General features: G+C 35.8%; 2 protein-coding genes across 7 annotated transcripts in view; one reads left to right on the top strand and one right to left on the bottom strand.

Annotated features, from left to right (window-relative positions):
* Positions 1–18,277, bottom strand: part of DOCK1 (dedicator of cytokinesis 1) — a 427,633-nt gene that overhangs the window by 245,543 nt on the left and 163,813 nt on the right. The window lies entirely within an intron of this gene.
* Positions 1–18,277, top strand: part of INSYN2A (inhibitory synaptic factor 2A) — a 56,900-nt gene that overhangs the window by 34,466 nt on the left and 4,157 nt on the right. For all 3 annotated transcript variants that reach the window (XM_034436454.3, XM_034436449.3, XM_087871634.1), the window contains one exon: positions 9,273–9,344. In XM_034436454.3, coding sequence (XP_034292345.2) covers positions 9,273–9,344 — 72 coding nt within the window. The remainder of the gene's footprint in view (positions 1–9,272; positions 9,345–18,277) is intronic.

The raw sequence follows: 18,277 nt of genomic DNA, 5'->3' as shown, positions 1-18,277 counted from the left end.
TGGATAAAGTGAACAGAGAAACATATTTATCCTTTTGAACAGAGAAACATATTTATCCTTTAGATATCAGGACCAAGTGCCAGCTATTTAAATTGATTAAAACAATTTCTAAGCAAACATTACATAGCACATAAGTGGAAGTCATAACCAAGACATAGTGAAGGCCACTAACTTCGATGCATAAATTCATAGACCCTATGTATTACAAGAGATAATAGTTTTGAGATTCAGTGATTACTCCATACTGGGGATGCCTTCAAATGCCAGAGGGGTAGCTCTTCACCTTATGCTTGAGAATATTTGAGAAACATCAGGATGGTCATTGTGAAAAACAAAATTATGAAATATGACAGGCTTTGGCCTGATCCAGCTGAGCTATTATTATGAACTGTAAATACTTCACTAAATGGATTATTGTACCTATTCCTGATTCTTGACAAATTCAATAACAAAATCAGTGATGCTATAGGCAGCCTCTTGATGACAGTAATTAATGCTTCAATTGTGGAAATGTGTAGTTAGCTTCTATTAAAAATTGGGGTTACAAAGTAAGCCTTACATATTTGAAGAGGATAATATGAATCTTTGTTTACTTTTCTTTATGAAAAAGTAGCTATTTTCCCCCCTTCGACATCAACTATAGGAAGATAATAATCTTTGCATTTCCTGGCAATTTTTGTAACCATGCCAAAAACGCAAACTATTTCCATTTCAGAAATAGTAATAAAAAATGGAATTCCCAAATCAATATATTACATAAGCAATCCGGATCCACCATCTGTTGAAAAAACATATTAATAATGTTCCAAAAAGTAGGCAAAATGGGTTGCCCTCCAGGCCAGTGGTGAAATTCAAATTTTTTTACTACCGGTTCTGTGGGAGTGGTGTGGCTTAGTGGGCGTGGCAGGGGAAGGATACTGCTAAATCCCCATTCCCTCCCCACTCCTGGGAGAAGGATATTGCAAAATCTCCATTCCCTCCCCACTCTGGGACCAGCCAGAGGTGGTATTTGCCGGTTCTCTGAACTACTCATAAATTCCGCTACCAGTTCTCCAGAACTTATCAGAACCTACTGGATTTCACCCCTGCTTCAGGAATCTCTCTCTTTACCTTGCAAGGGATAAAATGTTCAGCAATAATTTTTAGGATGGGCACACAGGTAAAGCTGATCCTAATAGGAAAGATGATTTGAGGACTTGTAGTACCAAGCCATGGAGGGCTTTAAAGATTAAAAACCAGAACTCTGAATAAGGCACTATTGAAAGCAATGCTACATTGAAGAAGACTACTTTTATTATAATTGCTATAGTAAGTCCTGCAAGTATTAATGTGTTTCCTCCTTTCTCACTTTATGTGAACTAGGGAAGGGCTCTTCTGGGATGGTTTCTAAAATTAGTTTCTTGGCCCAGGCTCAAACTTTATCTAACCATTGAGTTAGTAAAAGCTCTTCCTCCTGCCTTCAAGGACATTCCCTGTGGCCTATATAATAATCAACGCAGTGACCTCAACAAAGATGTAACTTTACTAAATCCACTTCATGTTGCTAGCAATCAGGTCACTATAATTTGAACCCATTACAACTAAATAATTTTCAAGGAACCCATGTAAGATACATTGCTTTAATTTACTTGTAAATTGATAAAAACTTATTGATGCATGATTATCTAGGTTAGAAAGGCCAGCTGGAGCGCTTGGTGAAATTGGGTAAAACCTTCATGATCAGGTTTCCACCTTATACTTAAAGAATAATAATCCATGTCCAAGGCCCCCGTTTGCATACTTGCTTCTCCAGAGGAGTATAACCCTGTCTGCAGCCAACTTTGGGACTGTTCAAGTTGGAACCTTCATCTAAACTTTATACCAGTTTTAAAATTAGCTCTAGACAGGACTACACTCCTCTTAAGGATATTTGAGATATGCACCTATTATTCACTTCTTTTATTCAACTTTGTCTTGCAAGGAATTAATATGAGCTTGTTTTGTCCCCTCACAGCCTCCAAATACAGAGTCAATACTTCCATAGCTTGCTTAGAACAGACTGAAGTTGTATTGTAGAGTTCATCATCATCATCATCCTGCTGATATCTCATCCCGCTCCTAGCAATTTCATGAAGATGCTGAATAACATGTTGGGTTTGGCTAGAGATTCGCTTGCATAGGAGGGTTTAGTTCCCCTTTCTCTTAGAGTTCTACTGGAATATATAAAATAATCTAAGTGCTGGGGAAAGAAACTCTGCAGAGGAAATTTTGAGAGGAAGATTGAGTTACATAGGGGATGCTATTGCCCTTGTCCCTTTCTGTAGACAGAATCAACTTCTGCTGGTATATTACGGAATTCCACACAAAGTATGAAAACATTCATGAGATATTCATATAATCTCAATACCCCAATATGGTAATTAAATGTGACAAAAAGTAAACTGAAATTTAAAACAACTATCTGGATGTTCAAACTTTTACACTGTGCAAAATTGATACCTATTTCATTAGAGTGGATATGTGACGTAGATGTGGTATACAAAATTATGTAGTTTTTCATCAAATCTAATAAACTGAAAAGAAGTTGCATATAAGTAATATTTTCTAAAATGTATTCAGATTTATTCAATGGCTGTTGATGTATCATTCATGACTGATTTACAAAGCAATACTGTAGTCAAATATACTAAATCTAGAGTTTTAGAAAGATTTTTGACATCTTCCTTTTTTTTGTTGGCAGAGTATTTTATTATTATTCTAATTCATTTTGAATAATGTGGAGTTTATAGATGCATTTATTTTGTATACACTTTTTCGGACAAAATATTCATCTATCTATGAAAGAGCAAACATTTATGGTCGCTTTCAGTTTCATATTGTTCTGATCTATCTTCTTAATGTTTATATGTGTACAAACTGAAATCTATAACTACACTGAAGCATCAATTAGAAGAATTTATAGCCAAAGTAGATATTCCTATTGGGAATGTAATTTCACATTCTAAAATCTTTTTTTTAAATGGTAATATGTAGCAGTGGTAACCATTCTGCCTACTCTAGTACAGAGAGAGAATGTTAACTATGTAATTCACCAAAGTTGTTTTGCATATTTTTTAAATCCCACTTTTATTATTTCTATAAATAACTAATGGCAGGAATGCCTAATACTCCTTCCTCTTCCTATTTTCCCCACAATAGCAACCCTGTGGAGTAGGGTGGGCTGAGGGAGCATGACTGGTCTAAAACAGGACTAACAGTCAGAGTCTTCTGGTTTCTAGCCTGATAGAACTGCAGCTATAGAAATCATTTTGTTGAATTAAATGGAAGCTATGTTTAAAAACTTTGCTAATGCTTTGCAATGAAATGCTGCACTCAGTCAAGAGTACGGTGTTCTGGTTCAGAGTAACAAGTGTTTGCTTATTGGTACATTACGCTGAACGGTGTTTACCATCACTTTCTAAGTATCGGTCAATAGTATCACTTAAATACAGGTAGGCCTTGACTTACATCCACAATTTCAACTTGGAATTTAGATCGTAAATTGTTGCAGGTGTTAAATGGACGGACAGAAAATTGCCCGCCAAAGAGGGATAGGCAGCTCCTTCCACATGCAGAAGTGAACTGAAGCACTGGGGCTGGAGAAAACCTTTGTTTCCCGAGTTTCTTTTCTCCATTCCAGAGCTGCAATTTTCTTCCTGCCTGCCAGAGAAATGCCATCCCACACAGGCGAAGGGTCAGGCGGGCAGCTTTTGCTCTCAAGGATGGTGGCTGAAATAAGTCCATCTCAAAATGCAAGCAAAAATCCAAGCTTGGATTTCAAGACAGACTTTTTCAGTCAGGAACCAGATAGCAGTCTGTGTCTTACCTGCAGGGAAGATTGCAAAAGCTGTTTGGCAATCTGCTATAAGTGTGAGCTGGTTGACAAGGGCCAGATCACAATCACGTGACTGTGGGAGTACAGCAACAGCTGTAAGTTCAGGCACAGATCATAAGTTCCTTCGTTCAACACTTTTGTAATTTTGAACAGTGACTGAACAAATGGTTGTTAAGTGAGAACTACCTGCAATTTTTTCCCGTCATTTTCCTTGCCATTGTGTCCAGGGAAACATGCTGTAAAAGAAAATCTCACAAGTTCAAGAAGTTTGATTGAACTCGCGAGAAGGTTTTCTTTTACAGCCTGTTTCCCTGGACACAACGACGAGGAAACCGATGGAGCTTGAAAGGTAAGACCTGCATCCCGCTTCTCGCTGGCCCCAACTGCCACCCCCAAATTGCATCCCTAAAGGGTGCGAGTGGCTAAGCAAGGGGCAGGAGCCCTGCCATGCCCAGCAAGGAGGGGAGAGAAGAGACGGCAAGGGGAGCAACATCTCGCTCCATGTGTCTTGCTTCTCCCTGTCCCACCTCCCACCCCTCTTGGTAAAGAGATGGCATAGAAGGGAAGGAACCAGGCTGCTGTTGCCGGTGGGGTGGGGTGGGGTGGGATGTGTCGGGCCGCTCGGCTGATGCGAAGAACAGGGAGGGAAGGGCATGTTCCCCCCCTTCCTCGCCTCAACTAATTTTGGTTGTGCGGCAAGCAACCAAAGGAAATGGCGGGACCGGCTGCCCATGCATGTAAATAGGTGGGGGGGGGCTTATTTTGGCTTTTATTATTGCATGCACTGAAAAGCCCGATTGGGCTTATTATCCGGACATGTCTTATTTTCGGGGAAACACGGTAGTGAAACTAAAAACATATCATTTAAATAATTCTATTTTTCCAACTCATATGAGATAAGAGGTAGTAATATTTATAATCATACTTAAAATGAGATGTTCATTGTAGCAAACTGTAATTAGAACTAAATAAATCATAATTTATGGTTTAGCATTACTGACCCCAAAGTGGGCCACGTTATGATATTCTCTAGAATCTGATTGGACAAAAAAGTTTTCCTTTATGTAATTAGGGTGTTATTAATTTCTGTATTTGGGCAGGAGCTTTTAGTCACAGTTTATGAAATAAAATCTCTGAACAGCTAAGAACTAATTCAGCTGCGGATTCTCACCAATAATGTATTTCTGAAGGTTGAAACTTATCTCAAATTGCTGTATAAGTTATACCATTGATATTATCATTCTACTTAACCTTTGAAAATAATTTCTGTTAAAATTAATTTGGCTAGGATTCAATAGAATATGTTGCACAACCATTTCTTCTTGGGTAAGACCTGAGTGATTGTAATTACATTGTTCAGTTTCTGGCTAATTACTGATAAAGTCTGAGAAAATATTACTCTAAAAGTTTATTAGCCAGAGACAAAGTTATTAGAAACTTTCCTATATTAAATATATTATCATGCACAGCAATGGTCCAGTAAATGTTCTTAATTTCAGGTGTCCAGGAAAAGCAAATAGAGCCCTAAGATCCTTTAGAATCAATCCTGAATATGAAAGTTTATACTAGACCAGAGTGGGGATTTCATCAGAGACAGGTTTTTTTTATGACAAGCATGCTTTTTATTCAGCTGACTGTTCATTGAAAATGACATTTCAATTTGGTAGATGACTCAGAAAGCCTTGTCACTGGGTTCAGCTTCTGAAGGAAATAATCCTATTCTGGACCTAGTTCTTCACACAATATGAATTGTTATACTAAAAGAAAGACTACAGAAAGACTATTTTCCTACGATTCAAGACTCGGTTCTTTTTCTTTTTCAACTGGCTATACAATTATATAAAAAAGGAGAAGCTTGTATTTCTGGCCCTAAGGGAGGCTGTTTCCTTTTAAAGAACTAAAGCTACGTTTTCATTAATTCATGTGTACTTCTTTCAGAACATTAAAAGAACATATAAAATCCTCATATTAATCGGGAATAGCTATCCATTAAGCCTCATATCGGTTAAATAATAATTTACATTGTAGGCCATCAATGTTATGTCACCATATATATATATATATATATATATATATATATATATATATATATATATATATATATAAAAAAAATTTGATTTATATGCCGCCCTTCTCCGGAGACTCAGGGCGGCTTACAATGCGCTAAGCAATAGCCTTCATCCTTTTGTATATTTATACAAAGTCAGCTTATTGCCCCCACAACTGGGTCCTCAATTTACCTACCTTAGAAAGGATGGAAGGCTGAGTCAACCTTGAGCCTGGGGAGATTCGAACCTGCAGTAATTGCAGGCAGCTGGTCTTAATAACAGGGTGTTTTAGACCACTGTACTACCAAAGCTCTTGGTAATTTACAATTATGTAAATGATTTAAGTTCATCCAATTGTCAGTTGTGATGTTATGATAAAAACTGACATGAATCACCCAGATTAATTTGACTAAAGCACATTGGGGTGTATGGGGTGCCTGGACAGAAATTTTGCCCCTTGTTTCTGAAGTGAAGTCTGCTAAACTATTCGTCAAATAGAAAGTTCAATAGATTTAGGAAAACGTGTAGCATGATACTCGATATTGTGAACTATTAGTGGGAATCCCTGGTGCTGGTTAGTTTGAGGTTATACCAGTTGTCTGAAAGATTTGATCTTAAGCCACACAATATCTTTGGAATGTAAAACATGCAGAAGATCTTTCGTACAGCATTATGCATCTTCAGTTAGAATTAGAAAATATTTCTCTGATTGAACTAGTCTGTGGCCATAATAAAATTATCTGAATGTATCTGAACTCAGGACAACCACTAGTAATTACTGTGTATTGTAAGCCAGAAAGGCAAATGATCCAAGTTGTAAAGTTAGTTTTCTAATTTTCTATTTCACAGCAAATACACTATTGAAACATTATCTACTTTCACAAGAAAAGAAAGGGCTACCTGCAGCAATTGAATGTATATGCATTCCCCCGTTTTCCCCAAATAAAAATTCAGAGCTTTAGGGGCAAGGGACTATTTCATTTTCCCTGCAGTTGTAAATCTGACAGCTCTGCGCAAATAAAAGGATAATTTATGGCTGCATAAATTGGGAAATTTGAGGAAAGCAAATTTAAAGGTCATTTTTGTTCCTGGTACCACATTTAAACTTCTTTGGATTCTTAACTGGATTTAAAATAATGCAACCTCTAACGTACTTACAAATAAAAGTCAAAGCAAGACTATATAAATATGCATGAAATTATTGAGACAGCCAAGAATATTAAGCATGGCTTCTTTGTTTCAGAGTCTCTCATATTTCAAGGCCACATAATATAATACATGCACATAAGTATTTTGCCTTTTCTTACTCTGAAATAAGGCTTAAATTAAAGATTACATCCTGATTAATGTAACAAAGGTGGGACTTTTGGTGGTGGGTGGGTTATATTTTGTTTATTATCCACGTATATATTCCTCTTGGTCTGAAAAATGATACCATGATATAATGAAAGCAGGAATATTAAAAAAATTGCAGCCCAGTATTGGGGAAGAGCTGTTAAGAACCTCTTACCAGTACAGATAATAATGCCTGGACATCATATTTCTAGCCTTTAAAATTATATTTTATTTGTCTTGCCATAATTAGAACTAGTGCTGCTTCTTTCACCTAAATGTTTGTGCAGCTAAGAGAAATTTGTGTAAATAAAAGTTTTGTAGTTATGGAAATGACCAATATAATGTTCATTTGAAACAGATGTGACATACCGATACTGGGTGATGATGTTTTATATAGGGAAAGGGGAAGAGGCACATTTTTGACAAACTCCATGGATGAAATTTATGATATCCAATCTGCCATAAATAAGACCCAAATTTCATTTTCTATCTTGGACATCCAGTAGCTCATCCCTATCATTTATACCTTCTAAGTATATTATTTTGTTTCAACCAGAACAGCTTTAGTATCACAACTGAAAGTATATGTACAGGGACAGCCCAAGAAAGTTGACATTAAATGAGGACCTGTTCTGTCCTGCTAAGTACTCTCCTATACCAATTTTTCCCTAGTAGCAGCAGCACTACTAGTCTGTATGTAACTGGCCACTACCCCATAGATACCACTGAGGGGTTCATCAGTTCTGATGTCACAATTCATTACTCCAATGACTCCTATGGAGTGACCCTCATACCACAACCAAAAAGCCTATATTTCTCTTTTCTTTGGGGGCAGTGAAGCAACAGCTCTGGTAAGGGACTTGGGACACTTCACTGGCCATCCTGATTAGTCAGTCACAGAAGATTATTGATTTTACCTAATAGTTGGTATAGCACTGTCATGCAGTTTTCAATACAAGCATAAAGTGGAAAAAGATAGTCATAAAATTATTGTAAAATTATGGAGAAAGATAGATGTTGCTTTGTATTCTGAAACAACAGATATGAATTTACCTGTAATCAAAGTGCAACACAAATATTTAATTTCAGATTATTAGAATCTCTTGCTGTATGATTTTTACATTGTTGAAATAACATTAAATGATTTCTCTATTCATATTGTAATAAATTTACATGGAAATTAGGCACACAGAACATTTATAAGACAGTTATATGTGGGCAATAGACTAATTATAGATGGTATTACATCTTACAGTATGCTTTAAATTTTGTGAACCCTTTTGAATTTTCAGAATTTCTGCATAAATATGATCTGAAACTAGATAGAGTGCCCAATTAAACATATTTGAAATATTTGACTCTAATTTCCCTTTCAAATGAACTGATGATCACATACTTTGTGATATGTAGCTTTCAATCATTTTTTTCAATAAAGATATGAAAAATATAATGCTTTTGACCTAGGTTTTTACCAAACTTGTAAACTATTATCAGAGCTCTGTTTTAGGCAATTACTGTTCATTTCAAAATGACCAATTTATTGCCTTAAGGTAAGCTGCACTCTACTTTTAGGTTATATGTGTAATAATTCAAGAAATAATGCTGGAAGCACAAAGGCTGTGAATGCAAGTTACAAGAGCAACCTGTTTGTCTTCCCTGACAATGAAATGTGTTTATTGGATGACTTCTAAAATTTAGCAATTATATCATTCTTCTTGCTTATTGCATGTGACTCCAGCATTCCCTTATGGACAATATGTATCACTTGAATAGAGAAAATCTAATAAAAACATTGTGACAGGCATGTACCATCTACAGTAAGTAAATCATGCTTAGGCAATTTGATTTCAATTGTCAATATATTAACAAACTGTGTTTCCTGAATATCAAAATGTGTAAGTATTCTTATGTGCCTAAATGCAGGTACAAAACTGACAATCAATCCAATGAGAAGTTAAAATTAGGTTTCATCCCTCCACCCACTTAAACAATGAAGAAGCAATTCTTTCAACTATATAATGTTTTTATATTTTCAGGCTTTCATATCGGACTGGTCAAGACACATCCAATTGTGACACATGTAGGAACAGTGCGTGTATAATCTATAGGTAAATAACTTTTCATGTTTCCGCTTTTCAAATTGGATAAAAATGATTTTATTCAGTAATAGAACCTGCATGCAAGCCACTGTTTTAAATTGGTATTTCAGCATGAATGCTCTTAAGAACAGGAAATTAATGTTTACTGTACTATAAAGCCAATTTATAAGGTATTTTAAGTACTAGAAAGAAGAGAAATGAGATGAGGATAGTGGTGTGCATTAACTTGTACAATAATAGAATAGAAATTTGCAGCAAGTACTTCATCAAAATATCTTTTTTTTCATTTAAATAACGTATTGATATCTACAATAATAAATTTGAAAACAAGTAACAGTGGAAATTATGCATACTCTGAACATTATCTTTTTTAAAAAGTACACATCATATACTTGCAATGTATACAGCCTAAAAATGGAATGTCTTAAATGAATGTGTGCAGAACTGGTTAACAAAGTTCCAGAAACATATTCCCCATGGTCACACAATTGCCATTTGGAACTTACGCTGCCAGCTACTGACAAGCAAAGTCAATGTGAGAAGCTGGCAGAAGGTCACAAAAGGGGGTCATGTGATGTCATTGCAGGATTTGCTTAATGACAGCATCCAGAAGTGCCATAACAACCATCACTTAAGCAGCACTGTCATGTGACATTGTGCTTCAAAACTGTGTTGTTTAGCAACAAATTCTGATCCCAATTTACATAGTTAACTGAAGACTACCTGTAATAGATTGTGTATCGACATGCCTTTGTAAATAATACCCACCTCCAGAAATCGGAAAAGTAGCAAGCTGGTAAAAGCATAGTTTTTAATTATTCTTCACAGAACTAGAATAAGTTGATAAATGTACCTAAATATGTATACATATATTGCCTAAGTAGCATTTAAATTACCTCATAGCGGTATATATTGTTATGTTTTATCATCTTTATAAGTGATGAGAATGCCGCACGTTATATTTGTTGAACAGTTTTCTGGAATAATTAGTGATTAAAATTTGTTATATTAACTGGGTAACTTATGGAGTAGTTGTTGCCAGAAATAATGTAGGATGTTTTAGGATACAAGGACTACATTTCTGAGTATTTTTGTGCCACATCTTGTGCTGTCTGTTTGCATAATCCATCAAGTATAAATTGGTGCAGTATCGATTGAGCTGCAGAGTCTAATGCCATCCTATTCATTCTCCTGTGTAATGCATGCCATTAATGAGATGAGGTGTTTGACTTCAAAAATTCTTAGGGAATAAATTGGCTTTAGATGAATTTTACTCCATACTTTTCAATTGTGTATAAGCAACTAACGTTTTGGACTATACAACTGTCCTTTAGCAACTAAGTGTTGCATAAAGGTTTTTTAACTGATACAAGCTAAATACTGTGATTGTAAGAATCCTGAAATATTGTGCATGGAAAGCCATACATGTAATCCTCATGTTACAATGGCAGTTGGGGCTGGATGTGTCATTGCTAAGTGATGCAGTTATAAAATACATCATGGGTCCACATTGTTTAGCAATAACAGTTCTTGTTACTGAAACCAAGATGTGCAGGTCATTATGCAGGAAGTGGTAGACGTGGTAAAAGTAGCAAGGTTAGGAGGGCTTGTGGGGGGTGGGCTACAGGGAGTAGGGGAGGCCCTGGAAAATAGGTGCAGGCTATCTGAGCACAGGAAAGCCAAGAGAGTGAATGGCATAGCGGCACACGAGTCCAGAAATCCTGGAGTGGATGGCACAGCAGGGCATGAGCACAAGGATGGGGCGTGTAGGGCTTGGTATAAGCACAGTAAAGCGAGGGGACTTACAGTAGTGATTTGGAACCTTCCCTGATGGTTTCCTCATTGACTTTACTTGTGGGAAGCCAGCAAGGAAGGATTTAGTTGACAATCCTGCAAGACTCTGCAACTGTTGTGAGTATGACCAGTTGCCAAGAACCTAAATCAAGATAAAATGACTGCAAGGGTTCTGTGACAATGAGAACTTTGTGAATCAGTCTTAAGATATCACTCATTTAGCACTGTTGCAACTTCAAATGGTTGCTGAACAGAGGGTCAGTAAGAAAGGACTACCTATATTTATCGATAGATGTTCATCAGTGTTTCAAAATTCAGGAAGGAGTGAGTCCTTATCCTTGTCCTTTTAAAGAACTATCATTCCATGGACCCTATTTCCATCTTTCAGCAGCCTAAGATACTACATAGCTAAATTTTAGTGATATACTGTAGTTACTGTCAGTTTGTGGGCATGGGTGTGTTTTAAACAAAGATAGAAACAGAAAGGTTGATTCTTAGAGTTATTATTTTTTTCCATTTCTGTATAATTTCTGGAAAATGCTCCCATCTGCCCCTAAGTTCCCCATTTTGGTATGTTTTAAAGGTGGAACTGGGAATAGACCTTGGGAAGCAAATTGTTCTCATCTTCTTTTTACTCTCAGATAGTATTTAGACTTGTTGGGAGGAATTTAAGAGTAAAATGGATGCAGTTTACCTTCCAGAGACTTCCTGTTGCTATTCTTGTCCTAAAAAACCCATAAAACGGGATTGGAAAAATCAGCTCTTCCCTTTCAATAATGTTTCATATTTTCTGGAGGACCTTTGGAAAGTCAGGAAGCTGATGTGACTCCCAATCTCTCCAGTTTTGTGCAGCTATGCCCCACAAATGAGTCAAATCCTGTGCTACTTTAATAGCAAGTATTTTTTTTTCTTTACTCTGGAATAGCGACTATAATGATTTATACACTAGGTTCCTCTGTAACTATTTTCTGGCTTATACCAATTCTTTCCTCTTCCATTTCCATAGCATTTTCTTGGCAGATGCCATCCTCAGAAGTGATGTACTGATCCATTTGCTAGGGGATAGAATACACTAATCAAGCAGTTTTCTTTGTTGCTACATGTTCTTGTGTGAATGCTAAAAATAAACTTTTGACTTGAATGGTTGCTTGCGATCATTCATCTTCACTTTAGAAGTGACAATTCTTCACTTATTGAATGAAGGACAGTCCATAAATTCATTATATGCATTTCTTTACCTCTGGAAAAGGCCCTCTTTCTAATGTCTAATGTCATAATGTCCACAAGTATATATTAAGGCTGTTGCAATATATTTCATTCACTGATTTTATCCATTCCTTTTTTCTCATTTTCTTTCCTACTATTTTATATGCTTAATAGTTTAAAGTTTCATTACAATAAAATCTTTGACATTTTATCCCAGTCTGAAAGTGACTTACATAAACTATACTGTAAATAAATTCAGAAATATACCCCATCCATGCAAGCTCTTAGGTTTATTTATTCAGATAATTATGTTTTAAAAATAGGTAAAATTCTTGGTGCATTATTTTTATACATTGAAATAATAATTATAAATTAAACATAGGGCAGAATGATTGGCAGACACAATTAGCTGACCCAACCGTATTGGAAATTCATAGTACGCAAGTAAATGTAACCATATCCTAATTAAGTTGGGAATTCAAATATTTCCTTAACAAACCTATTTCCTTTTTCTATCAAGCAGTGGGAGTTAAAAACTGATTGAGGAAGCTCAAACTTTGCGGTTCAAACTTTATCCTACTGGAAGAATCTGTTTCACCCTATATATATATATATATATCAGCCATCTCTCATGTCTATTTTCCCTGCTTTTTTCATTTAGACAGTGTTTTCTCTGGCTAGGAATATGTAAACACATCTAAATTTGATCCACATTAGCATCAAACATATTCTTTCTGCATGTTTTTTCATACAAAATCTTTTAAAAAATATGCTGTTCACTTTATCCTAACTGCTTGTTTTTAAAGCATATTTTAATAGATGACAATAATTAGCAACCTCCATTCACGGCTGCCAGAGCAGGCCATTGTTTATATCCTTGCATCACCTTATCCATGCTTTTCCTAGGAATATATTCATTGTCACGTCTCCTTTATGATCATAATTGCACAACTGCTGAAAGGAAAGTATCTTTCCTTTGGCATTGTAATATTAAGGAAAGCATTAAAGAGGAAGATGGGCTATGAGGGTGGGGAGTTGTTCCCCCCAAAACAGTTGCTTTTCTCCTTTTTACTCTCACTCTTCTATACACATGTGTACATGCACACATGTTAAGAAAAGTATATTCATTCAGCAGAAGAAAAGTAGAGATCCAGGAAGAAATGTAATAATATACTTCCTTGCCTTAATGAAAAATAGATGGTGAGGTAGCATAAAGCATGGAATAAGTCTGTAGAACTACTGTTTGCCAACAACTACCGGTATTATATTTCAAGCCAAGTCAGTTACATTGAAGCCCATAAGCAATAACATTCTTGAAAGATCGTATGTAGGAATTCCTACATAGAACAGAGGTAGTATATGTTTATAAGTCATGTAAGTGAACCCCTTTAAACTGATTTTAATGAAACACAGGTACACATAAAAAACCCAAACATCCTAGGCTAATAAAACTTTTACTTTCAGAACTATCCAACTATATCTTCATGCCATGAACAGCATAACTGAGGAAGTGGAATTCAGAAATCATTACATGCAATTATTTTTAAATCAAGATGGCATCATGGATTCCTCATTCATGTTACATGGAACAGTAGCTAAAGTCCAATTAAAGTGCATAATTGATAGAATATTGGGATTTCAAGTATTTAAATTTTTATAGTAATATCCTATTATTTGGGTAAAATGTTATTTTTTTTTTATACGGGAACTCTTGTTTTCTGCTTTTCCTGAAAATTAGTTGGCAATTATGGTTTTGGATGCTGCTACTGAGAGAGGGAGAGAAAGGCACGTCAAAATTGTGGATTTGGTGGGGTATATTGCTGGAGTTCAGTGTTTAGTGGTTTCTAAGGTATAAAAAATATAGTACAATAAAGTAATTAAAACTAAACATGGGGTGGAAGAATCTGGAGTTTTCAACAGTTCGTTAAATTACCAATGATGGTTAAATGATGTCTGTATGACCAATAGCGAGTGATAATAGATTTATGGTTCAGCAACATCCGAGGGTCGCTCAAGTTTTCCACTTCTGTATAGGATCCACCCATAAGAGACCAAGGAAGTTGGGCTTGTGCTGAGTATACATTGATATCAACACTTTGCTCTCCAGTTAATCCTTCTCTAACAAAGTAATTTATTTTCCTGTTAGCCTGCCTGGTTTGTTGCATTTTTATTTCTTGTCAGGTATTGGCTGTAGGTCTTTGTAACAAGTCTTTCTTTACAAATTTACCACTCTCATAGGTAATCAAAGACTGAAAATACAAGCTGCCCTACTTGCAGTGAGTAGTAACTTGCACATAGGCCATGGAATAGCAAGAGAGGACGAGAAACCCCAAGGTTTCAATTCTGAGTATATTTCCCTTGGTATTTGGTAGTAACAGATTGCTTGCAGTCTATTTCTCATGCTAGCTGATTGGCTGCACCTGGCCTGTGTTAATCACATTATTGTGAATAAAACATTATAGGGACTCATATGATTTCATATGATAATATTTCTACTGACAAAAAGGCAGGGGGAGAATTTCCTGAAAATATTCTTAGTTTCTGCTCTACCAGGTCAAGTACCTTGCCCATTTAACTTTACATCAATATTCTAAATTTTGAAATTTTGAAAATATTTATGCAGAATGCAGTAAAGTACACATGGCATGGGTAATATTTTCTATAAATAATTTTATTAAGCATTACAAATAGAATATAAACCAATGCAAACTACAAAAATGTAGAGATACAAAAAGTAAATGAAAAATGTGTAAAGAAGAAAATAAAGTAACTTCCCCTTTCACCCCAGCAAAGTAAAAACAATTTTAATATCAACATCTTCTATATAACATATAATCCTTTTACTCCCATCACTCACCTCTTAACTCTAAAATCCCAAAAACAAAACTATCATCATTTATTCTTTATGAGCAAAATCTATATAATTATGGAAAATCCAGATATAATTAATTCTTTAAGCTGGATCTATCAAACTAGCTCTGTATTTCTCACCTGAATTTTTAACAAACTTAATTTTTAACCCCATCAAATATAGTCCCATAGCTTGTTTTCTATTTTGGGGGGGGGGGGGCAGGGAGTAATTTTTCAAAATTTACAGACCTCTTTTGTAATCCAGTAAGAAAAAGTTATCTGGATCACTTTTCTGATTAAATGTCTGTACATCTCCTTTAAGCAGTGGAATATCCATCAGTTTCATTTGAACATCCAGAAGAGAATATCCTTCTCTTCGACATATTTAAATCCACATTCAAATTAATTTCAAACTTATCAATTGTACTTGTGCTTGTGACTTGTTGATGCAGAATCTATTTATATCAAATAATTTTAAAGACCAAAATTAAAAAATGTCCCTCAAAGTTTTTTGTTTCATTTTCTTAATTAGATGAATTGATTGTTTTCTACCTCCCTCTAGTGTCTCAAACCTTCAAGATCTCATTATCATGTTTTCTCTTAAAATAAACAAACCAAATAATCACCATTCATCTAATGAATTCAAAACTATAATTCCAAGTATACTTGATTCCTCAGTCTTTTAACTTTTTAAAATCCATATTCTAAGCACCTTTTTAGTGTTTAATCTAAAAGTTAGTTTAAAAAAAAAAAACCTTTAAAATCACATTTAAAGCTCTTCGTCCAAGTGGGAGGTATCTCTTGGGAGATCAGTCATACAGAAAAAATCTTTTTGGTCTGAAGTGTCTTAATATTTCCAATTCAGTAAAAAAAAAAAAAATTGATCTCCAAAAAGTGATAAAGAAATGAGGCACAATCTTTCATCCTTAAAAAAATTATGTTATAAGCTTGAAGTTGATATCCCTCGAGTAAGAACTAGTCAACTCAAAAGTCCATTGCAGAATAATGATTCCTGCTATCTACATATGGGGATTGGCTGTCCAGAGTCACATAGGTGCTAATCTTTCTTACACATACAGGTGAAACTCGAACAATTAGAATATCGTGCAAAAGTTCATTTATTTCAGTAATGCAACTTAAAAGGTGAAACTAATATATGAGAGAGACTCATTATATGCAAAGCAAGATAGTTCAAGCCTTGATTTGTCATACTTTTGATGATTATGGTTTACAGTTCATGAAAACCCCAAATTCACAATCTCAGAAAATTATAATATTGTGAAAAGGTTCAATATTCTAGGCTCAAAGGGTCCCACTCTAATCAGCTAATTAAGCCATAACACCTGCAAAGGGTTCCTGAGCCTTTAATGTTCTCTCAGTCTGGTTCAGTAGGAATCAAAATCATGGGAAAGACCGCTGACCTGAAAACCATCATTGACACCCTCCATAAGGAGGGAAAGCCTCAAAAGATAATTGCAAAAGAAGTTGGATGTTCCCAAAGTGCTGTATCAAAGCACATTAATAGAAAGTTATGTGGAAGGGAAAAGTGTGGAAGAAAAAGGTGCACAAGCAGCAGGGATGACCGCAATCTGGAGAGGATTGTCAGGAAAAGGCCATTCAAAAGTGTGGGGACTTTCACAAGGAGTGGACTGAGGCTGGAGTCAGTGCATCAAGAGCCACCACACAGAGGGATCCTGGACATGGGCTTCAAATATCGTATTCCTCTTGTCAAGCCGCTCCTGAACAACAAACAACGTCAGAAGCGTCTTACTGGGCTAAAGAAAAAAAGAACTGGTCTGTTGCTCAGTGGTCCAAAGTCCTCTTTTCTGATGAGAGCAACTTTTGCATCTCATTTGGAATCCAAGGACCCAGAGTCTAGAGGAAGAATGCAAGATGATTGAAGTCAAGTGTGAAGTTTCCACAGTCTGTGTTGATTTGGGGAGCCATGTCATCTGCTGGTGTTGGTCTACTGTGCTTCATTAAGTCCACGGTCAACGCAGCTATCTACCAGATTTTGGAGCACTTCAGGCTTCCTTCCATAGACGAGCTTTATGGGGATGCTGACTTCATTTTCCAGCAGGACGGCACCTGCTCACACTGCCAAAAGTACCAAAACTGGTTCAGTGACCATGGGATTACTGTGCTTAATTGGCCAGCAAACACACCTGACCTGAACTCCATAGAGAATCTATGGGTCATTGCCAAGAGAAAGATGAGAGACATGAGACTGAACAATGCAGAAGAGCTGAAGGCCGCTATTAAAGCATCCTGGTCTTCCATAACACCTCAGCAGTGTCACGGGCTGATAGCATCCATGCCATGCCGCATTGAGGCAGTAATTGATGCAAAAAGGGCCCAAACCAAGTACTGAGTACATATGCATGCTTATACTTTTCAGAGGTCCAATATTGTTCTATGTACAATCCTTGTTTTATTGATTTCATGTAATATTCTAATTTTCTGAGATTGTGAATTTGGGGTTTTCATGAGCTGTAAGCCATAATCATCAAAATTATGACAAATCAAGGCTTGAGCTATCTCACTTTGCATGTAATGAGTCTATTTCATATATTAGTTTCACCTTTTAATTTGCATTACTGAAATAAATGAACTTTTGCACGATATTCTAATTTTTCGAGTTTCACCTGTATATTCCAGTAATTTGTAGCAAAAATAAAAATACTGCATCATTTGTCAAATTAGAATATATTAATGTCACTGAAGATAATAGAAATACAATTAAGACCTTCACCTTGTAATTTTAGTCAATCTGTATCCTTAAAAATGCCACAGATTCAAAGGATTCTGGGTTAATAGTTCATTTTAATGTATTAATAAGGGAAGAAAAAGTAGACCCCCCAAAAAACTTTGTGATTATTACATGGATTATTACCATTTCCCCCAAAATAAGACATCCCCTGATAACAAGCCCAATCGGTCTTTTGAACACATGGCAACAAGGCCAAGCGCTTATTTCAGGGTTCAAAAAAATATAAGACAGGGTCTTATTTTCAGGGAAACACAGTATTTTGTGTGCATTGTTCAGTCAGACCAAATAGATCCTCTTAGAATAAAAAATCAGATCATGTATA

This window comes from Pantherophis guttatus, chromosome 6 (genome assembly GCF_059756535.1).
Source record: "Pantherophis guttatus breed Tessera chromosome 6, ASM5975653v1, whole genome shotgun sequence".
NCBI lineage: Eukaryota > Metazoa > Chordata > Lepidosauria > Squamata > Colubridae > Pantherophis > Pantherophis guttatus.
The sequence above is the reverse complement of the archived record's forward strand: the minus strand, read 5'-3'. Positions and strand labels throughout refer to the sequence as shown.